Raw genomic sequence first — 23,722 nt, forward strand, 5'->3', positions numbered from 1 at the left:
TCAAAATGTAAAGAGTACTTTTGGGTGTCAAGGAAAATGTATGGAGTAAAAAGTACATTATTTTCTTTACGAATGTAGTGAAGTAAAAGTTGGCAAAACTATTAATAGTAAAATAATGTAAAGTAAACTACTTAAGTAGTACTTTAATGTATTTTTACTTAAGGACTTTACATCACTGCCCAAATGCCTTCACACCAGTACATTAGCATACTTTAAATACTGTTACACATGCACTTATCACATAGTATTCGATTCATAAGTTAAGGCCATGCAACCTGAGTTAACCTGAGTGAGGTGCACATGTACAGTACATAAACAGATGCATGCGCCATATATTTAAGTGGTGGACACTTAATACGGTCACATGATATTGTTGTGGTATGTCACAAAATCATGTTACGACCACACATATCAACAATATCAGCCACGGATGGCGTGTGTGTTAGGAGAGAGTCATGTGAGTAGAGGCACTGCAGATAGTGCTGATGAACTGGTCTGCCGAACCACGCATTAACAAGGGAATCTATAGTCGGAGAGCCTGTTTCTGTCCTGCCCTTGACTTTGGTGCAGGGCATGTGATGTCCATAGCCTCTTCGTCGCAAAACTCCCTGATCTTGTCAAAAAGATAGTTTGTCTAGCTGTGTCCGGTCCAGGTGGTGCTTTTACAGGCAGACCATCTATGGGAGGAAGGATGTCAGCGTTGCGCTTCAGCTGAAACCTGGTCACGACAGTCCGAACGCCCCTTGGCGACAACACCAGGCTCCAGAGTATCTAAGGTGTAAAACAGCGAATAACAAAAAAATCTGAATACATTTACAACCCTGCACAACATCAATTCACCTCCCAAGTTTAGATAAGAATAACCTCATACAAAGATTATTATTTTTTTACCTGAGTGCTGATCTGTGGCAGTGGCACTGAAGTACGGAGTCAGGTGTTGTTGCCAGCCATAGCTTTCCACAAGCACCGTACCGTCCTCCAGGCCAAACAGCTGTGGGATGTTGACCCCTGTCACTGTGCTGTCCTTCACAACACCAGCAATCTCAGACAAAGTCTTCACTCTGGTCTTTCTGAAGCGCTGCTTGATGAGGCCGAAGCACAAGTCAGGGGCAAACTTGGTGTGGCCTGCGATCAGGAAGTGAAGGTCCAAATTGTGGTGGAGCTTGTGCATGGTCCACCAGGCACAATACAAGAGCACAAACTTGTTCTTGTTTTGGCCACTGCAGTTATCACAATTCAGGTCCACACGTGTTTTCCCAACTCCGTAGTTGGTGAAGAAATGGTGCATGTAGTTGATGACTGCGCTGCTGCCTTAGCTTGCTTGGGCCAGCTCTCTTTTTGATGACTGTATGACTGGTGTGTTCTACTGATTAATGCTGAAAGACAAATTCCAGATACAAATATTTTAGCATTATTATACAATAGATGCGAAATGGCATTCTGCGATATCACTACACACAGTTCATACAGGTAATGTTAGCTACTGTAGCTAACCAGCCATCTAACATCAGCTGGCTAGCTAACAGCAAGCTTTAACTAGCAATACAAACTGATTGTCATAGCTAGCTAAAGTTAACCAATAAGTTCAATGTTAGCTAGCTGACATTAGGCTATAACTAGCAATGCGAAATGGAATTCTGAGAAAACATCACTAATGTTACACACACTTCATACACGTACAGCTGAAGTCGTAAGTTTACATACAACTTAGCCAAGTACATTTAAACTCAGTTTTTCACAATTCCTAACATTTAATCCTAGTAAAAAATTAGGTCAGTTAGGATCACCAATTTATTTTAAGAATGTGAAATGTCAGAATAATAGTAGAGAGAATGATTTATTTCAGCTTTTATTTCTTTCATCATATTCCCAGTGGGTAAGAAGTTTATATACACTCAATTAGTATTTGGTAGCATTGCCTTTAAATTGTTTAACTTGGGTCAAACATTTCGGGTAGCCTTCCACAAGCTTCCCACAATAAGTTAGGTGAATCTTGTCCCATTCCTCCTGACAGAGCTGGTGTAACTGAGTCAGGTTTGTAGGCCTCCTTGCTCGCACACGCTTTTTCAGTTCTGCCCACAAATGTTCTATGGGATTGAGGTCAGGGCTTTGTGATGGCCACTCCAATACCTTGACTTTGTTGTCCTTAAGCCATTTTGCCACACCTTTGGAAGTATGCTTGGGGTCATTGTCCATTTGGAAGACCCATTTGTGACCAAGCTTTAACTTCCTGACTGATGTCTTGAGATGTTGCTTCAATATATCCACGTAATTTTCCTACCTCATGATGCCATCTATTTTGTGAAACGCACCAGTCCCTTCTGCAGCAAAGCACCCCCACACACATGATGTTGCCAACCCCGTGCTTCACGGTTGGGATGGTGTGGTTTTGGAGTAGTGGCTTCTTCCTTGATGAGCGGCCTATCAGGTTATGTCGATATAGGACTCATTTTACTGTGGATATAGATACTTTTGTACCTGTTTTCTCCAGCATCTTCACAAGGTCCTTTGCTGTTGTTCTGGGATTGATTTGCACTTTTCACACCAAAGTACGTTCATCTCTAGGAGACAGAATGCGTCTCCTTCCTGAGCGGTATGACGGCTGCGTGGTCCCATGGTGTTTATACTTGCGTACTAATGTTTGTACAGATGAACGTGGTACCTTCAGGCGTTTGGAAATTGCTCCCAACAATGAACCAGACTTGTAGAGGTCTACAATTTTTTTTCTGAGGTCTTGGCTGATTTCCCCATGATATCAAACAAAGAGGCACTGAGTTTGAAGGTAGGCCTTGAAATACATCCACAGGTACACCTCCATTTGACTCAAATTATGTCAATTAGCCTATCAGAAGCTTCTAAAGCCATGACATAATTTTCTGGAATTTTCCAAGCTGTTTAAAGGCACAGTCAACTTAATGTATGTAAACTTCTAACCCACTGGAATTGTGATACAGTGAATTATAAGTGAAATAATCTGTCTGTAAACAATTGTTGCACCAAGTAGATGTCCTATCCGACTTGCCAAAACTATAGTTTGTTAACAAGAAATTTGTGGAGTGGTTGAAAAACGAGTTTTAATGACTCCAACTTAAATGTATGTAAACTTCCGACTTCAACTCTAAGTTAATGTTAGCTAGCAAGCCAGCCACCTAACCTCAGCTAATGTTAGCTAGGTAACAGCAAGCTGTAACTTGGGATCTTTTGTTTAGGCATGTCACATTAACGTTAGCTAGCTAAAAATCGTACTATTATCCCAATCCATAGAGTAACGTTACTAGCAATACAAACCGATTGTCATAGCAAGCTAAAGTTAACCAAATTACATTAGATTCATTGTTAGTTAGCAAGCCAGCCATCAAACTCTAGTTGGCTAGCTAACAGCAAGCTTTAGCTTGCAATGAAAACAACTTTTGGACAAAATTAGACATGTATAATATCTGAATCTGTAGCTAGATTCTTACCTGTTTACATGAATGAAAGCTTAGTTTGCAGAGCTTGTTTGGCCCATTGTGTTTCACTGATTTCAAAATGTGTTATGAAATGAGAGAGTCAGCATTGCATGGCACGATCGTCGTCCAGAAAGTAGTCCATCACAACTTTTTCCCACTGACCTTTGTTGATAGCGCCTGATAAATCCAGGGCAGCAATGTTATTGAGAGCAGTAGCAACATAATATGTTTAGAAAAAAAACTGCAGTAGAAACGATTATTTACACATTACGAGCAGCTCATTTTTATAGACCCAAGATGCAAAACCGACTAACACAAACTCATCTCTCGGCATGTCCAGCCCACTCATTATCTCAGCCAATCAAGGCTAGCGGGAAGGTTGCTCACTTTTTCTGTGGCTAAACCAACTAGGCTCATAATTTAACAATTCTATTCATATTTACAGATGACATACCCGTTTGATATTAAGGCACATGAAAGTTCACATATTCGAGAAGGCATTTCTACCCAAAAACACATTTTGATAAAATAAATATTTTTTTACTTTTAAAAGGATCTCCTGGGAAGTCGTGACTTGCGACATATGCCTAGTTTCCTGAATCGGGTCACAAATGTGCAAACATTTCTAAAAACCTGTTTTCACTTTGTCATTATCGGGTATTGTGTTTAGATGATGAGGAAAAACATTTAATTTAATCAATTTTAGAATAAGGCTGTAACGTAACAAAATATGGAAAAAGTCAAGGCGTCTGAATACTTTCCGAATGCACAGTATATAGACACTGGTATTGTGCTGGAGATAATGAAGATGTGGCTGAAAAGTGATGGAATTGCACTTTAAAATACAGATGCATTGTAGTAGTAGGGACCAAAGGAGCCTGGGTCATTTTAGATATCTGTCATTAATAGCAGCATAGCAGAGACATCGCAGAATGTCTGGCATTCTGGTTTAAAAAGACAGTCCAGGGGTTACTAGCCAATGGCGTAAACACTTACACCAGGACTGAACTGCACACATCACAATGGCTTTTCCGAGCCAAGCATGGGGGATATCTGGCCCGTGTGGTGCGCTGTGGGGAACAGGGGCAGAGAGGCACAATGTTAATGCATTCCCCTCTGTGAGGTACTCTAATTACAACACACACACATAGCACCTCAGTCTAACCCCCGACCATCTCTGTTGCCCCGATACTCTTTGTTCTGTTCTGGGTCAAATAAATCTGCTCAGCTGCTGACCACTAATCCCCTGGTCATGAATTAAGATGAGTTCATTTCAGGGACTACAGAGCTGTCATTATGGAGTCCTTTGTCTTTACTAGTGCCATGCTGGGCTGAACCAGGTCAAGGCTTCACTGCCAGTCAGGATTAGGTGAATACAGGCCCTCATGTTTGTGTGCGTATGTGTTTCATACACTTTGTTGGCGTTGATGTGGTTTCTATCCTCTGGGAACCATCCAGTGTGCACAGACACACATCATGTTTACACAGGTGAAGTCAGTACTGAATGACAACTGACAGCTCCATTATCATGTCCTCTGGCATTCTACCGCCATGCGTGCGCCACCTCCAATACTTGCACTGCACAGGGAATCTACAAGAAGGCTTCTAACAGGCATCTGTTTAACTTCTAGAGCTGGAGAGCTTCAGTGTTTCAGTAAAGCCCCTTGTTAGCTGGTAGTTTGGTTCCCAACGTGGCTGCTGTGCATTAGCCTAGTGGCTGGACAGAGTATGACCTGATAGCTGCTGAACGCTATGGGTAGAGCTCATCTCCAGGTTGACGCACAGCACTCTGATTTCACTCGTTGGCGCCACATAGACTTGTGTGGGGTGTTTAGGGCTGTTGCGGTTACCGTGTAACCGCCACACAGGCAGTCATGAGTCACGACCGTAGTAAAATTCCACGTGACTCGTAATCTCCTCTCTGGGGCAGCAGCGTAGCCTAGTGGTTAGAGTGTTGGACTAGTAACCGAAAGGTTGCAAGTTTGAATCCCCGAGCTGACAAGGTACAAATCTGTCATTCTGCCCCTGAATAAGGCAGTTAACCCACTGTTCCTAGGCTGTCATTGAAAATAAGAATTTGTTCTTAACTGACTTGTCTAGTTAAATAAAGGTAAAATAAAAATGATGCACTCTGGACATGCTGTGGTAGTACCTAACTTGCTAATGGCCTAGTACTCAGGGCTCTGTTGTCCCTCTTAACCACTCTGACAGCAATGCAAATGCAGTCGAAAATCAAAACAGCATGTGCTTTTAAAACTCGCCTCACTGCGGTGATCAATTTGAAGAAAGGAGTTCAGCATCAGGTTGAAACTGAAACTACATGGTCGTTCTGGATGTTGTTTCAAAGCCTAACACAATGAAATGGACAACACTTTCTAAGGCGATGATTCATTCAAAACACCCATCTGCATATTAGAGCTTATGAATCAAAATGATAATTGTGCCGTTATACAATATAGCCTTCCGCATATTACGCATGGCAAAAAAAAAACGAAACAGATTGAAGATGTCTTTGGTCGATAATCGGTCTAGCCTAAACTCCAAAATTAAACACATTCGAGTCATCGCCTTTGAGTGTATCATTATGCATACTGGGTGGTCTGGTTACCTTATGCTACGCTCCAAAATGTCTATCCACGAGTCTGGGAGAGAACTTATAGCCCTAGGCGATGCTGTTGGTTCATTGATTGTGCTAACAGTTAGCCTACAATTGTAGTGAATTTTGATTTTGAATGGCCTAGTAATAGGGCTTTTTAAAATGTATTATTGATTGGGTGACATAATGACCTTTTAGCTCACCTTTTATCTCACCACCGTGCGTTTCCATCTCCTCCTCTCTCTCCTTTATTGCTTTCTGCAGCGTGCAGAGGGGCTGTCAACAGTTTAGTGAAATATGTTTCATATTGATGTTCCTGAACAGATTTCACTTAGTGTAAATGAGAACTTGTTCTCAACTAGCCTACCTGGTTAATTGTTTTTAGTAAAAAAATGTAATACCTTTATTTAACAAATTCTTATTTTCAATGACAGCTTAGGAACAGTGTGTTAACTGCCTTGTTCAGGGGCAGAACAACAGATTTTTACCTTGTCAGCTCGGGGATTCGATCTTGAAACCTTTCGGTTACAAGTCCAACGCTCTAACCACTAGGCTACCTGCCGCCCCAATAAATAAATAAATAAAGGTGAAATAAAAAAATTACAAAAATAGTAGCCTGGTGGGTAGCCTATATGACATGGGCCAATCAAATCAGGCAATGAGAAGTCACTGTGTGTAGTATAATTTGTGTTCCTTCCTTCTCCCAGCTCTCTGTAAATAATACATGGTCTGGTTCTGTGTTCCGGAAGACTGTGGCTGCACATTGCCCTGACACTTCTAGAAAGCAGGCTGTGAGGCCTTGTTGTGAAACGCTTACAATGCTCAACCTCCAGTTAGAAACCCAGTAGGGTAAGCATTACACATACTTGTGTGATAGATTTGCAATAACCCTCTATCAATTAAGTATTTTTAGGCTACACTGTATTGGAGGTTTCAATCGCTTTATGGCCAACACACTTCCCAGTCCTATGTCGCTTCAGTCGTCTGTATCATGAGATAGTCATATATCTGTACCACAGACTTTTGACGGTCTTGTCTGGTTTCTCTCCCTGCAGAAGCACGATCAAGGACAGGTCCTGCTGGATGTAGTGTTCAAACACCTGGAGCTGACGGAGAGAGACTACTTCGGCCTACAGCTGGCCGACGACTCCTCAGACAGTCAGGTGAGGCCTCTTATCGGAACCCAGAACCAAATCTTGCGTAAGCTAGGTAACTAGCTAGCTGCTCGATTGACTCGTTTATTTCGACAGGCTGTCGCAAGAGATTAGGTGAGGCCGTGAGGTTGTGCGCGTCGGACCACATTGCAGTCGGACGGCGCAGAATCACTGATCTGCAAATCAACTGGCTTCCTAAATGACTAATTATTATGTGATCAGGATTAGCGGATCTACGCAGAGCCCTGCTCTGGCTGATCCCCTCAAATACTCTGATTGGCAGCATAGCAGCATCTCATGAATAGGCTTTCTCCAGCCCTGTCAGCAAACTGTGGCGTTTCTGCAGCAAACAGATTGAGATACTAAGAAGATTATGGGTCATGACCTGCAAACAATGGACTTGAAACAGCGGCTAGAATAGTGTGAAGGGGCTACAGATTGTGTTTCTGAAAGTTCACAAAATAACAATGCAAATATTAATTTGTGACAGCAGAAATTCAGACTTTTGTACATATGTATATTTTTGATGATGCTGTCTCACAGAACAGTTCGATTTCTATTCTGAACTTGCTCTAATGTTTTGAGTAAAAATGTATCTTCATTTTTTTATGGCCTATTTTCCCTCTTGTCCCGTACTGTGTCTGAGGTTGTCTTCATCCATATTTTACAGAGGTGGCTGGATCCGACCAAACCCATCAGAAAGCAATTAAAAAGTATGTTTGATACATTTGGAATATTCTCTAGTATTTTCATTATTATATTTATTGCTAGTTTTAGTTCCATTAATCTGGTTGTTTGTTTTTCTTCAGGGGGGTCTCCACACAGTTTAAATTTTAGGGTTAAATTCTTTGTAACCGACCCCAATAAACTTCAGGAGGAGTATACAAGGTAAGTGCTTAATGGGTGGCACTGTGACAGAAATAGGCAGTACACTATAGGCCTTCCTCTATGCTTATTCTCTATACAGTTTGATTATAAGGGGACTTAAAAGCTCTGTATTGATCTTGCTGTATTGGGTCCCCTTTAGGTACCAGTACTTTTTGCAGATTAAACAGGACATACTTAGTGGAAGGTGAGTGTGGATTTGATAAACACGCAGCTCTGTATGTGGTTGGTTTATTCAAACATTTTTAATAATCTTCATGTGGTGAATTTGAGTTATAACTGAATCCTCGGCTCGCAGACTGCCGTGTCCATACATCACAGCCGCTCTTCTTGCTTCGTACGCTGTTCAATGTAAGTACTTCAATTATTCCTCTTAGCTATTCAACTAGAACTATACTACTGACTTATGGTCGCATAAATTCTGCCTGAAACCTTGTAACTAACTGGACTAATGATAGAAAATGTTAAATAGTGTATTATCCCTATCACCCTCCTAATATCCACCATGTGATTTCAAGCATTGAGAGTATGGGGGGGATCAGACTATTACAGTAGCTTGGAAACCCCAGACCGAAACACAACTGTAATACTACTTCATACTGTACTTGGCTTGTAATGATGCAGCTTCCTTGTAGCCTGGCTGCTGCGGGTCTTTGTTTACACATTGACCCCAATACGCCGCTGAGGGGGGAGGAGTAACAGCACAATCACCACAACCAGGCTGGCAGCAGGGCAGAAGAACACTGCTCATTGGTTGTTAGCTTAATAGGCTGGCTGACTGCCTGGCTTGCTGGCTGGCTGACTGGATGGCTGGGATAACTGGCTGACTGGCTGACTCCCTCGTGGGGTTGTAGTAAACGTATCATGCTATGTGGGAGGTATAGAGGTCACAGGAGGAAATGGAAAGTTGCCATGGTGGTCTCACCGCAATTACTGTAATAACAACAATAGAATGGAGGACATTTCACAAGTGCCAGTCTGTCTGTCAGTCACAATTCTGACCAGGATAGTTAGTGTATACTGGGCTATTACTGTTCATTTTTCCCACTGTTTTCACATACTGATGTAGTTTCTATTAAAATGAAAGAGCGAGGCTCTTTATTAATTGATTCACATTATTGTGCTACATACTTTTCTTAAAGTGCTTTGGAAATAGAGGCACTTAACCCCCAACTTTCTCATGTCTGCTCCCTTTTCATTATGGAAGACAGGCTGTGTCCCAAATGGCACCCTGTTCCGTATATAGTGCACTATTTTTGACCAGAACCCTATGAGCCCTGGTCGAAAGTAGTGCACTGTATAGGGAATAGGGTACGATTTGGGACGAAGGCAGACTGTTTATACAGTATGGAAACACTGAGGCACTCAGCAGGAGGACTCGTCTCTGTCTCTCTTTTCTAAACATTGACAAAAAAGTGTTTGGCTCCTCTCAAGCTGCAAAAGTCCTGCTTCTTTCCGTTTGCACACAAAGGAGAAGTTTGACCAGAAAATTAGTGAATGAATGGGAGCTGTGCAGGAGGGAGAGAAGGAGAGGATTAAAGGCCTCATTGTGCTCTATGTCACACACACACACACACACACACACACACACACACACACACACACACACACACGCACACTTGCACTTACACGCTCACACACTGTGTGCTTTGTGTTGTGTTGCAGCTGAGCTAGGGGACTACAGTCAGGACGAGAACTTGCCCGGCTACCTCTCCGAATACTCTTTCATCCCCAACGCACCACAAGACTTTGAGAAAGAGATTGCCAAACAGCATCAGCAACACAAGTAAGAAGTAATCTCTCAACTGATATTGTGTGAGTGTGTGGATACATTGGTGTAAAACGGGAAATGCACAGAAAATATCAAATAACTTGTAGATTAAACAGGGATGGACTCTGCTCATTCGCTGAAGCTGAGGCTGAGGCGGCTCAGACTTTGTGCCCAGGTCAGAACAAGGGCTGTCATTGTTTATCCTCTCACGTAGATGGTAGGTTGGCCTACTCTCCGCTCTCTGAATGGCCTGTGTGGAGCCAACTAAAGTGTCTCTCTCTCGCTCTCTCTCCCTATCTCGCACTCTCACTCTTTTTCCTTTCAGGGGACTGCCTCCTGCCCAGTCAGAGTTCAATTATCTAAACACAGCACGGACACTAGAGCTCTATGGAGTCGAATTGCACTATGCGAGGGTAAGGGTTCAGGTGTGAAATGGAGTGATGGGTGCATACTATGCTCCCCAATCAACCTCTGTTAAGTAGAATCCATTCATAGGAAGTCAGAAAGCTGGGTACCTTGCAATCCTCCTTGTCCCTTTTTCCCCTCCTCCATTACAGGATCAAAGCAACACTGACATTTTAATCGGAGTGATGTCAACTGGGATTGTCACCTATAAGAACAGGGTACGAATCAACTGCTTTCCATGGTGAGTCAAGTCAGTTGAGTATGTTTCCACATTCAGCCACATTCTCCATATAGGGGAGCCATTGGATGGGACACTCAGAACCTAAAGAGTATTATAAATTGGGTGGTTCGAGCCCTGAATGCTGATTGGCTGACAGCTGTGGTATATCAGACCGTATACCATGGGTATGACAAAACATTTATTTTTACTGCTCTAATTACATTGGTAACCAGTTTATAATAGCCATAAGACACCTCGGGGTTTGTGGTATATGGCCAATATACCACGGCTAAGGGCTGTTTTCAAGCACCCCGCGTTGCATCGTGACTAAGAACAGCCCTTAGCCGTGGTATATTGGCCATATACCACACCTCTTCGGGCCTTATTGCTTAAAAGTAACAAACAGCAGTAGCAAACATTGGATGAATAGCGTTTATGATGCTGTACTTCTTTGGCCCAGATTCAGCCATAACTTACTCCAGCTCTACTGTAAAGTGACAACATGAGCCCTCTCCCCACTGTTTGATCTTGCCCTACTCCCTTTGATGGTACAGTACAGTGAGAGTTTATCTTCATGAAAAGAGACTTCTGCAGAAATGAGTAATAGTGTAATTGTGTCAGGTTGCGACAGTGCGGTCTATATTTAGATTCTCTCTCTGAGTCATGCTTTAAGGAACCAGGGAAATAGGCCAGCAGGCACAATGGAACTTTAGAACACCTGAAAATGATTTGTTTCTGATTGAAGAAACGGAGGGGATTCTTATGGATGATAACATGGGTGGCAAAGGGGACTATGTATTCTGTAAGCTTATCCAGTGGCTTCAGAATACTGGATAAGGTCTCTGTTATGGAGGAAATAAAGGAGAGATTCCTTCCTATGGGTGGTAAAAGCTTCTTTTTCTTTCTTTCAGGCTACAGATTGTAAAGATCTCGTTTAAATGTAGACAGTTTTTTATTCAACTCCGAAGAGAATTGGTAAGTATGTCCTGGTTTCAACTGTGATTGCATCCCTACTATTCTGCTCCTACCAAGAAAAAAGGCAGTAACTGCTCATTTGGTTGAAAATGAGTTAATGTCATTTTTGCTACATTAAATACATGCTTAATCATGTGGACAAGTATCCTGCCTCTATTGTACTGTGTTTTGGAGAAAATGGGGGTCATGTTAGCAGTAACTGCATAACGTTACTGTGAAACCAAGGTAAATAAAAGCAATTTTTCTCAGTTCCACGCGATGAGCAGCTACTGCCTTTTTGCTTGGTAGGGCAGTATTGTGCAAGCTCCAATTCTCTCTCATCATTATTCATATTGGAGAATGCATAATGCACGGTGTGTGTGTGCTAGGCTGGTCAAAGGAAACTAAATCTAAAAGGATTTGATCCCAACAAGGACATCTAGTAGTGGAAGACACACAAAAACACCTGGTTGAATAATGCAAGCCAAGGAGACCTTTGAAAGCAGTTGTACAGTACTTGATATCTAGATGAAATGATGTCATGCGCTATAATTCATGTATCCGAGTAGAGATGTACTACAGAGCACACCATAGTGTCTGGCCTAGAAGAAGCTATCTCATATGGACAGCAATGCAAGTCGAAGGGTGATTTCGTCCTCTGCATCCATGTTCTTTTAGCTAGATCTGTGTGACATCAGTTGATCGTGTGTGATAATCACACACACCTGCTGTACTGTACGCCTAAATGTGCTGAGCCCACCACTGACCTCTCGCTCTCTCATCCTCTCTTTCTCTCTCTCTCGCCCTCTCTCTCTTTCCCCCTCGCTCGCTTGCTCGCTCTCTCGCCCTCACCCTCTCTTTCTCTCTCTCGCCCTCCCTCTGTCTCTCCCTCCCTCTCCAGAATGAGAGCCGTGAGGCGCTGTTAGCCTTTAACATGGTGAACTACCGAGCCTGTAAGAACCTATGGAAGGCCTGTGTAGAGCACCACACCTTCTTCAGACTGGACCGACCCTTACCACCACAGAAGAACTTCTTTGCACATGTCTTCCAACTGGGCTCCAAGTACCGCTACTGGTGAGTGAGCCTGGGGAATGTGTCACTGTGTCCCAAATGGCACCCTATTCCTTATAAAGTGCACTACTTTAGACCAGGCCCTGGTCAAACGGAGTGTACTATGTAGGGAATATGGTGCCATTTTGAAGTGTATAGTCTCTGGTGACGTTAGCCTTTAGCCGATTTGGTCCATGGCGCTGAGGTAGCATATTAAAATGTGTTTTGAAAGAGAGTCAGTGATCAAGTTGAGATCCCAGCAGGCAGAACTGGCTGTAATGATGGCGTTTCAACCAGCTTTTCCCGCTAAGATTGTGTTTGTTTGTCAATGTTTACATGAGTCCTGTGAACGATAGTGTGTGTAACTGTATAGCTGCTGTCTGAAGGTGTCTAAACCTCACCAGAGAAAACAGTACACTCTTTAGAAAAAGGGTTCTGCAGTTGTCCCCATTGAAGAACCCTTTTTGGTTCCAGGTAGAATGCTTTTTGGTTCCATGTAGAACCCTCTGTGGAAAGAGTTCTACATGAAACCCCCAAAAGGTTCTACCTAGAACCAAAAGGGGTTCTTCAAAGGGTTCTCCTATGGGGAAAGCCGAAAAACCCTTTTTGGTTCTAGGTAGCACCTTCTTTTTCTGAGTGTAGGCTACACATGACCTAATCCTTACTCACTCAGTTCAGATCCAGTCCTCCCTAATTCGTGTTGCCCTCAGGATAACACCATCGTAATTTTGCTGACGCATATTTACATTTTTGTACCAATCACGACGGTGCCATTTGACCCATTGTGCCGCGTATCACAGAAATCGTGTGGGCTGGTTTGCATAACACAGGAATATGTTTACTGTGCCTCCTACAACTGCCAGTAGAGACCCAAAGCTCCAGTCCTCTCAGCTTTCCCAATGCCATGTCACGACGTATGAGTGACTGACAAATAATGTGACAGAGTAAAGAGAGCTGTGGTTTCACACACTGGGGCGTGTCCCTCTCAATACGTCCTGCTGGCTCACCACACACATTTATAAAATGTCTAAAAAGGAGATAGTGCAACACTGGTTTGGTCCCATCTTATTCCAGGAAATGAAAGTGTGAGGGCAGAGGTTGCTGGTGAGTGTTTTCCGTTAAATGTTAAAAAAGATAATGTTTCTGTGTTATATGCAGTGGTAGGACAGAGGTGCAGTCTGTCCAGTACGGCAAGGAGAAGGGCATCAAGGACAGGGTGTTCGCCAGGTAAGACACATCCTGAAGCCCAAATGAAGTGACACTATTGCTTACTGATACTAAGAGAATGACGTCAGAAATGTGAGAACATGAAGAGACGGGGATGGAGGAATCGTACACTGAATAAGGAGCAAAAGTCTAATGAGTCGTAAACCGTTCTCCTGCTAAATTGAAATCTGATGAACATGTTACGTGCTGCAATCCAATCTATCAATAACAATGACCTCCATATCATCAACCCATCAGGTCTCCCAGTAAGCCCTTGGTGAGGAGGCCGATGGGTGGAAGGATGGACTGGGAGTCAGTCAGCCGGAACTCCAGAGCCTCTCTGTCTGACGACCGCCTGGAGACCCAGAGCCTGCCCACACGCTCCCCACCAGGCACCCCCAACCAGTGAGTAGCCCTAACCCGTAGTGTAAGCAAACAGTACATTCCTTAGTTTCAAATCCATGAGCGGGACTGAACAAGTGCACACTTCGGGGAGACGGAGGGTAAAGGAAATTGGGCTATAGATGTAACCTACTGTTGAGGAGGAGGAGCGATGTCAAATAACTCTAAATAACCTTGGATGACAGTACACTCGGGTACCTTACATGGCCCTCCCTCCTTCTCTCTCCTCTTGTCTCAGCAGGAACTCCAAGTTTGCACAAGAGCGCCTGCGGCCGTCCTCCGTGGGACACCTGCTGGACCATGTGATCTACCACGACCATGCCTCGCCCTGCCCGACCTTTACTAATCACAAGTCAGCCTCCTCAACCCAGGCCAACTCCATCAGCCTAGATTCTACCCCGTAAGTCTGTCTGCCACACACGCCCACGCACACACAGCCCTGAGTCATTTCAAACCAAAACATCAGACAAAAGAAGAAACATGGACACCGCTCTTGATAGTATCACTGCTCTTTAATAAGCTTTAGGTATCGGCCTCAAGGCCTCCGTCAGAGCGTTGAGGCCGATGCCTAAAGCTTATTAAAGAGCAGTGATACTATCAAGAGTGGTGTCCATGTTTCTTCTTTTTTCTCATCTTATTCAACTGTTACCATGCACCTGCAACAAAGATCAGCTCAGATGTGCCTTTTGAATTTTCAAACCAAAAGACCAGGCCATGAGCGTCTCTTTCATCGAGACTTGATCGGGTTGAATGTCCTCATACCGTAAACACACACACACACACACACACACACACACACACACACCGCCCTCTGATTTCTATGTCTTTACAAACCATTTGTTTTTATTATGTAAATACCCCGGGGCTGTAGCACCAAGCTCCGGCTGCCTGTCGACTACAAAATAGGCCTCTTTCATGGCTGTCATTTAAGCGTCCATAATGAGGTTGGTGCTTGGCAGGCAGGCCGAAGCCAAAGAGCTGCAGCAGTAGGTTGGGGCTGCAGGCACATCACAATGGCGAATGCTTGTTATGTTAATAACACAGACAGAGTGGGCTGAACCATTGCAAATCTTCTCATAACATCAAGGAAATATGCCATTACCCCGTTTCTCTTTCACTCTTGTGAAGGATGGTGACACACAGACAGTATTCTCTGAAAGAGCAGATTTCTTTGAAGTGGTTTGACGTGTTTGTTTTCGACTTGGATCGTTTTTTCTCTCTCTTCTCTCTCTCTCTTCTCTCTCGCTCGCTCGCTGTTTCCCTCTTTCTTTGGATAGGCACTTCCTCAGTGTACATGTGCATGTCGTTTTTTGACCTTATCGCTCTCTGTGATCCTCTGTGTATCTCTGTGTAAACTCCTTTTGAGGAGCCCATAGCGCTAGACGCTGTTTGTTTTGGTGAGTGCTGTCCCAACCGGTTAACCTCCACCAGGGTCTGCTCAGGGCTGCTCCGAGGCAGACAGCAGGCTAGACAACATGGAGGCTCTCTGACTGGGGGAAGTACATGAACACATCAAGCTGAGGGTAATATGCTGGTTGGACACACAGCGCCTTTCCAAGGGGCTAGTAAGCCGTTCTAGTCCACAGGTTGAGGCTATAGCACTGAGCAATGTTAGGAAATAGGGGGAAGAGTTCCTATGAACTGAGAAACCCCTCTGCTCTGACTGAGCCCTGTAATGATTCAGTGTACACAGAAGATGATCATTACCTTCTGAGAAATGGGGTCAGGTGAAAGGTCCATATTCCATTGAGAGGTTAAGCTCTGGAACATCACAGTTTCCACTGTGTAGTTAATGTTGAGTCAGAGAGCTCTCGACTAAGTGTGTGCGTTTCCAGGTTCATATATAAACCCTCAAAAGGGGGAAAGCACACGCAATAACACGCTTAATTTATGCATTTATTGACTTGTTCTCAATAAAGCCAGCACTGGGTTGAGGTTTGGATATATATACTGTATTCGGATTTTGCCGCGAGGACTCATTTGGATTTGTCTGTGTCCAGGTCACCAGACTCGACCGTCGACGGCCAGCCGCCAGCTCTTCCCCCTAAGCAGGCCAGGAGGCCTCTGTGCAGTCAGTCCCAGTCCCACTCTCAGCAGGAGTTGGACAACCACGTCAATGAGCTGTACGACACGCCTCTGTCAGAAGACAAGACTATGGTAGGAGAGAGACCTACGGACGCACACTCACACGTTGTGGTTTCGTTTGACTAAAACATGGTTTTGTGCATTGTGTTTCTTCTTCTCACTCTCCCAGCCCAATGGAGTGCTTCCTCATGACAATCTGGTGTTCATTAAAATGTGCCCCGACGAACAAGGACGATTTGGATTCAATGTGAAGGGTGGGCTGGACCAGAAGATGCCTGTGATCGTGTCCCGAGTGGCCCCGGGAACAGCGGTACGTGTCCTACTACCTGGGCTACCGTCACTGCCAAACCCCTGAACTTCTCAAATGACCTTCACAGGTAATGAATAATGAAAAACCACACTGTTCTCTTCTATTCTGTTTTAATGCCCTCCCCAGGCTGACCTGTGTGTTCCCCGGCTGAACGAGGGAGACCAGGTGGTTCTGATTAACGGTCAGGACATCTCAGAGCACACCCACGACCAGGTGGTCATGTTCATCAAGGCCAGCTGTGAGGAGAGCGACTCAGGAGAGCTGAACCTGCTGGTCAGACCCAACGGTGAGGAGAGAACAGAACAGCCCTCTTAACAGGCCTTGTGGTCCTTTACGGTCATTTATGATCCTTTGCGGTCCTCTGTAGCTCAGTTGGTAGAGCATGGCAACGACAGGATAGTGGGTTTAATTCCCAGGACGACCCATACATTAAAAACAAATGTCACTTTGGATAAAATCTTCTGCTAAATGGCATGTATTATTATTCGATTTTTTTACAGCAGGGTTTGTAAAACCATCGCTTGCCTGTCCCTGAAACAAGAGGGAGTGAGTGAGGGACCATAGCTAGCCTGTCCCTGAAACAAGAGGGAGTAAGTGAGGGACCATAGCTTGCCTGTCCCTGAAACAAGAGGGAGTGAGTGAGGGACCATAGCTTGCCTGTCCCTGAAACAAGAGGGAGTGAGTGAGGGACCATAGCTTGCCTGTCCCTGAAACAAGAGGGAGTGAGTGAGGGACCATAGCTTGCCTGTTCCTGAAACAAGAGGGAGTGAGTGAGGGACCGTAGCTTGCCTGTCCCTGAAACAAGAGGGAGTGAGTGAGGGACCATAGCTTGCCTGTCCCTGAAACAAGAGGGAGTGAGGGACCATAGCTTGCCTGTCCCTGAAACAAGAGGGAGTGAGTGAGGGACCATAGCTTGCCTGTCCCTGAAACAAGAGGGAGTGAGGGACCATAGCTTGCCTGTCCCTGAAACAAGAGGGAGTGAGGGACCATAGCTTGCCTGTCCCTGAAACAAGAGGGAGTGAGTGAGGGACCATAGTTTGCCTGTCCCTGAAACAAGAGGGAGTGAGTAAGGGACCATAGCTTGCCTGTCCCTGAAACAAGAGGGAGTGAGTGAGGGACCATAGCTTGCCTGTCCCTGAAACAAGAGGGAGTGAGTGAGGGACCATAGCTTGCCTGTCCCTGAAACAAGAGAGAGTGAGGGACCATAGCTTGCCTGTCCCTGAAACAAGAGGGAGTGAGTGAGGGACCATAGCTTGCCTGTCCTGTATTGGGTCAATACAGATCCACTATACTATGATTAAAGCTGGAATCCTTTGCGGTGAAACGGCCACATCCGTGTGGGATATTACAACAACAAAGACATTACTTCAAACAACAAGCCCTGTTTCATTCCCTCAGACATGGTTGCACGCGCGATAGAGCAGCAGTGTGTTCTACGATTTATTTTTATTACGTTTCTCGATGCTCATCTCCTTTTCAAAACCAAAACAACAACAAATGCGCCTGGGGCAGCCAGTGGCACTGTCTCGCCTTATGCGGATCTCAGCTTTAAGGCAGAGCATCATTCTGACAGTGTAATGACTTAGGAGGGACGTTTTTAATTTGGCTGCTACCTTTTTGTCGTTCCCTTTTCTCTGTTTTGCTGTCGTTGTTGCTTAGTTTGTCTGAGTGCCTGTCACCTGCAATGGATGTGCAATGTTCAATCACGCTGTCATCCTTCCTGTCATTCCTCCAGCCATGTATGACCTGGTAGAGGAGGAGAAGCTGGAGGATGGAGATACGGAGTCTAACTACCAGTACTCCCCAGAGAGGGCTCCCCAGGACCAGGACCAGCACCAGGACCAGTCCCAGCCAGACCACCACCCATCCTGCTGGAGAGACTCCATACTACAGCTGAAAGAAGGCTTGAGCACTGGGGCCGTACAGCAACAGTTTGATGTTAGTCCACATATACTACAAAATATAGTTTATGTTTAGCTGAAGGAGGGCTTGAGTATTTGGAAGGTTGATGTTTATTGGGATGAATCTTGTCCTGGAGGCAGAGCTGAGCGATTTCTGCTAGATGGTGCAGTTGCAGTCAGAATTGGCTATATTGTAAAAAAATATATAAAAAAATTGGTCTTAATGTAAGGTTAGGGTTAGGCATAAGGTTAGCAGTGTGGCATTATTAGATATATTTTTGTGGTTAACGTTAGGGTTAGGTTTAAAATCAGATTTTATGACTTTGTCGGTGACTTCCCCGCATACCTGCCTCCAATACATGAGTCATCCCAATAAGAGATTTAATTAATGAGGGTTGCAGTGGTTAGAGCGACAAAGTGAAAAATCTGTCGATGTGCCAATGAACAAGGCACTTAACCCTAATTGCTCCAGGGTCGCCGTTGACAATGACAGACCTGGGTCGTGACCTCACTCTCCGAGGGGTGTCTCAGGGAGTTGGGATTTGCAAGAAAACACATCAAATAGGACAAATATAAGCACCCACCAAATTATATTATAATTAAATGCCAACCTGCGAGTACTGGGTCCATACAGGCACAGTTTGATCAAAGATTTTTATAACTAACCCAAGATACAGCACAGCCTGTTTCCATTGGGAGCAAATTAAGCATAGTAGGTAGAACAAGCAAGGAGGTGGGCAAAGCCAAGCGCGAGATAGTGAGATCCTATTGGTGTATTTTAGCATGTATTTGCATAATTCCATTGGGGAACGCCTACTCTGTGAAGTGCTCATGTGCAATAACTAAATTCGCCTTTGCACTCCTAAACAATGCCATTTTTGGAAACGTTGGGAAAGGGTAAAGTTCACAAACTTAGTCCAGTCTTTCCGTAAACAGATTCTTGTTTTGGGAACAGAAAACTGTATGGAGATCAAATGCTTCTTCGATGAGAAAATCTACAGAATGGCGGGGAGTGGAAATGTCAACTGGATGCTTCAGATTTATACATCCAGTGTAACAACTGGCTCCTTGCTCTATCTGTGGTGTGATGTTAGTCCTCTCATACTAACTATAGTAATATGCTTGTTGTTCACATGGGCCAAATAACTAGCGCTACCTCTGTGGCCCCTGTGACTCTAAACTGCTCCAAGTCCACTTTGATATTATTAAATGCAGTTGGTTATTCAAAGTTTCCACTGGTTCTAGAAAGTATTTCACATTGCACATGGCTAAGACTGATCAGATAGCATCTAAGTAATTTACCGGAAAGAGAGAGATGGAAGAGAGTCAAATAGAGAGATGAAAGGAAATATTGAAAGTCTATTGCTTCCTGTTATTGTTCCACACTGTCTTAAACGTTTCCTGTTCGTGTTCCACTGATGGGGTATCAGTGAGAATGTGGTTTAGTGTAACGTAGAAACCAAGCTCATGTCACGGCCTGGTCTGAACTTCAGTTAACTTGTGACAAATGTTAACCATTGTTTTTTGTTGCGATGTTTCTCAGCAACTCTACCGGAAAAGGCCTGGATTGACAATGTCATGTGCCAAATTACCTCAGAACATTTCCAAAAATCGATATCGAGACATTTCACCATGTGAGTATACTGAACCATCAGAACTGACATCTTCTGTCGCATATGCTGTACTTCCTCATACAATGATGTAAGTAATGCCCTCTGTCTCACCTGCCACCCCTTTCTCTCTCATCCTCTCTCTTCCTGTATCTGTTGTCTCACAGATGATGCAACCAGGGTTATTCTGAAGGGCGAGGATGGGGACTATATCAATGCAAATTACATCAATGTGAGGGCCTTCTCCCTTCTTCTTTTCTTGATACTCAACACTCTTTGATATATACGCCACAATCTTTGATTTTATTACCAAGACCGGACACCTTCCTTCGACCTAGGTAATGAATATCTCACACAGCCAAAAATACCACCCGGAAAGAGACCGACTGACTTTGCTTGATAGATACTCACTTCTTAAAAGTGTGTGTACATAGACTGAAACATGGATTATGCTTACATACATTTACCACTATGCAGCTATACATATGTGTATATTTGCCAACACATGCCATTCTCCTGACCCATAGATGGTGATCGCAGCATCCAGTGCTGTAAACCGCTACATCGCGTGCCAGGGCCCGCTGCCCGCCACCTGCTCTGACTTCTGGAGGATGACTTGGGAACAGGGCTCCAACATGGTGGTCATGCTCACCACGCAGGTGGAGAGAGGACGGGTATGTCACGTCCCCAACCAGGGTCCGCTCTCTCCATTTCAGCCCCTTCCCAATACTTTTGGTCTCGTTTTGGAATTTCTTGTGGTAACATATGAGGTGAAAATGAAAGATGTTTCCAATCCCCAAAAAGAAAATAGACAAACTATTCTTCCTCTTATCTCCAATGATCTTTTTGTTTCATTCCCAGGTGAAGTGTCATCAGTATTGGCCCAACTCTGGTGCCATCGCTACCCATGGGGACTTCCAGGTGTCCTGTGTGACAGAAGAAGGGAAATCAGCATTTCTGGTCAGAGAGATAACTCTCACACACCTGGAGGTAAGGACCATTTCTTGTATCATCTCTCGTTGACAGACTACGTACATTTTTTTGTATTTTTTTTAACGTTTATTTAACTAGGCAAGTCAGTTAAGAACAAATTCTTATTTTCAATGACGGCCTAGGAACAGTGGGTTAACTGCCTTGTTCAGGGGCAGAACGACTGATTTTTACCTTGTCAGCTCGGGGATTCGATCTTGCAACCTTTCGGTTACAACTCCAACGCTCTAACCACTAGGCTACCTGCCGCCCCAAAACATTGAGCATCTGACCAAAATGACTTGAGATTTTATTTCTGGGTTAACCCGAGATTACTTCTTGCACTTGGTGAAAACTGTATGAAAAAAAAGTATAAAAACATAATCATACATTTGATTGATTTATTGATTGATTGATTATATTCAGAGTGGGGAGAGCAGGCCGCTGACTCAGATCCAGTACATGGCCTGGCCTGACCACGGTGTCCCAGACGACTACACTGACTTCCTGGACTTTGTCAGTCTGGTCCGCAGGAAGAGGGAGGGCAAGGAGGAGCCGGTGATAGTACACTGCAGGTAAGGTCTAGTTCTTACACAAAACACTGCATACACTAACAAGTAAGCTCTTATCCCCTCAACTAACATCTGTAAGCCATATCGCTGTTGAAACAGCTTTGAAGTAGGTCTAAGGCCTTTTACGCAACATCTTTGAAGAATATAAGCCTTTGTACATCTGCCTCATAACCTGACTTCAAGAAAAACGGGTTCCCTTTTTCTTCGAATCAGAAGTTAAGACACTTTGCATGTTGTTGTAACAACAGTGGTTGATTGACAGTGTAAGTCAAGGGAACGAGGATTTGAATCCTCTTCTGTCATTGCTGCCATCTTCAGCCTCATCTCACTCACCTCGTCCTCTGTGTCTCTGTGCAGCGCTGGGATTGGTCGGACTGGGGTGCTCATCACCATGGAAACAGCCATGTGTTTGATTGAGTGCAATCAGCCCGTGTATCCGTTGGATATCGTGAGGACAATGAGAGACCAGAGGGCCATGATGATCCAGACCCCGGTAATCTGATCTGTGATGCATAGAAATGAGACTAAGAGAACAGCGGAGGCTCTTACCTCAATTGACGGGTTGGTTGTTTAGCAACAAAGCCGACACGTGCGCATTTATGGGGCAAAACAGACGGGGTTGGCTTAGACCAGGGGTCTCCAAACTTTTCTAGCATGAGAGCTACTTTTAAAAGAATTGACATGATGCGAGCTACAAATTTTTTATTTTATAGCTTTCGAATCGGCACATTCTTCTCTACCATGCAACTCTTCCCCGGGTCCTTGGTGTACAAGATAAACTCAGCAAAAAAAGAAACGTCCCTTTTTCAGGACCCTGTCTTTCAAAGATAATTCGTAAAAATCCAAATAAATTCACAGATCTTCATTGTAAAGGGTTTTAACACTGTTTCCCATGCTTGTTCAATGAACCATAAACAATTAATGAACATGCACCTGTGGAACGGTCGTTAAGACACTAACAGCTTACATACGGTAGGCAATTAAGGTCACAGTTATGAAAACTTAGGACACTGAAGAGGCCTTTCTACTGCGTGAACGTGCCTTAGGCATGCTATAAGGAGGCAAGAGGACTGCAGATGTGGCCAGGGCAATAAATTGCAATGTCCGTACTGTGAGACGCATTAAGACGGCGCTACAGGGAGACAGGAGGGACAGCTGATCGTCCTCGCAGTGGCAGACCACGTGTAACAACACCTGCACAGGATCGGTACATCCGAACATCACACATGCGGGACAGGTACAGGATGGCAACAACAACTGCCTGAGTTACACCAGGAACGCACAATCCCTCCATCAGTGCTCAGACTGTCCGCAATAGGCTGAGAGAGGCTGGACAGAGGGCTTGTAGGCCTGTTGTAAGGCAGGTCCTCACCAGACATCACCGGCAACAACGTCGCCTATGGGCACAAACCCGTCGCTGGACCAGACAGGATTGGCAAAAACTGCTCTTCACTGACGAGTCGCGGTTTTGTCTCACCAGGGGTGATGGTCGGATTTGCGTTCATCGTTGAAGGAATGAGCGTTACACCGAGGCCTGTACTCTGGAGCGAGATCGATTTGGAGGTGGAGGGTCCATCATGTCTGGGGCGGTGTGTCACAGCATCATCGGACTGAGCTTGTTGTCATTGCAAGCAATCTCACCGCTGTGCGTTACAGGGAAGACATCCTCCTCCCTCATGTGGTACCCTTCCTGCAAGCTCATCCTGACATGACCCTCCAGCATGACAATGCCTCCAGCTATACTGCTTGTTTTGTGTGTGATTTCCTGCAAGACAGGAATGTCAATGTTCTGCCATGGCCAGCGAAGAGCCCGGATCTCAATCCCATTGAGCACGTCTGGGACCTGTTGGATCGGAGGGTGAGGGCTAGGGCTATTTCCCCAGAAATGTCAGGGAACTTGCAGGTGCCTTGGTGGAAGAGTGGGGTAACATCTCACAGCAAGAACTGGCAAATCTGGTGCAGTCCATGAGGAGGAGATGCACTGCAGTACTTAATGCAGCTGGTGGCCACACCAGATACTGACTGTTACTTTTGATTTTGACCCCCCCCCTCACATGTCTGTGGAACTTGTTCAGTTTATGTCTCAGTTGTTGAATCTTATATCATACAAATATTTACACGTTAAGTTTGCTGAAAATAAACTCAGTTGACAGTGAGAGGACATTTCTTTTTTTGCTGAGTTA

The 23,722-nt window shown here is 44.5% G+C and overlaps 1 protein-coding gene across 4 annotated transcripts in view; it reads left to right on the forward strand.

Annotated features, from left to right (window-relative positions):
• Positions 1-23,722, forward strand: part of LOC115196008 (tyrosine-protein phosphatase non-receptor type 4-like) — a 42,722-nt gene that overhangs the window by 15,176 nt on the left and 3,824 nt on the right. For 2 of the 4 annotated variants that reach the window (XM_029756440.1, XM_029756439.1), the window contains exons 3-25: positions 7,101-7,208; positions 7,870-7,912; positions 8,009-8,087; positions 8,227-8,271; positions 8,383-8,435; positions 9,750-9,870; positions 10,181-10,268; positions 10,413-10,501; positions 11,392-11,455; positions 12,336-12,508; positions 13,643-13,711; positions 13,949-14,095; positions 14,331-14,492; positions 16,093-16,249; positions 16,347-16,487; positions 16,614-16,773; positions 18,223-18,425; positions 19,932-20,022; positions 20,166-20,230; positions 20,526-20,672; positions 20,860-20,988; positions 21,394-21,542; positions 21,897-22,032. In XM_029756440.1, coding sequence (XP_029612300.1) covers positions 7,101-7,208; positions 7,870-7,912; positions 8,009-8,087; positions 8,227-8,271; positions 8,383-8,435; positions 9,750-9,870; positions 10,181-10,268; positions 10,413-10,501; positions 11,392-11,455; positions 12,336-12,508; positions 13,643-13,711; positions 13,949-14,095; positions 14,331-14,492; positions 16,093-16,249; positions 16,347-16,487; positions 16,614-16,773; positions 18,223-18,425; positions 19,932-20,022; positions 20,166-20,230; positions 20,526-20,672; positions 20,860-20,988; positions 21,394-21,542; positions 21,897-22,032 — 2,619 coding nt within the window. Of the gene's footprint in view, positions 1-7,100; positions 7,209-7,869; positions 7,913-8,008; positions 8,088-8,226; positions 8,272-8,382; positions 8,436-9,749; positions 9,871-10,180; positions 10,269-10,412; positions 10,502-11,391; positions 11,456-12,335; positions 12,509-13,642; positions 13,712-13,948; positions 14,096-14,330; positions 14,493-16,092; positions 16,250-16,346; positions 16,488-16,613; positions 16,774-18,222; positions 18,426-19,931; positions 20,023-20,165; positions 20,231-20,525; positions 20,673-20,859; positions 20,989-21,393; positions 21,543-21,896; positions 22,336-23,722 lie in introns of those variants that run through there. The other 2 variants (XM_029756441.1, XM_029756442.1) reach the window with 2 other exon arrangements.

This window comes from Salmo trutta, chromosome 6 (genome assembly GCF_901001165.1).
Source record: "Salmo trutta chromosome 6, fSalTru1.1, whole genome shotgun sequence".
Lineage (NCBI taxonomy): Eukaryota > Metazoa > Chordata > Actinopteri > Salmoniformes > Salmonidae > Salmo > Salmo trutta.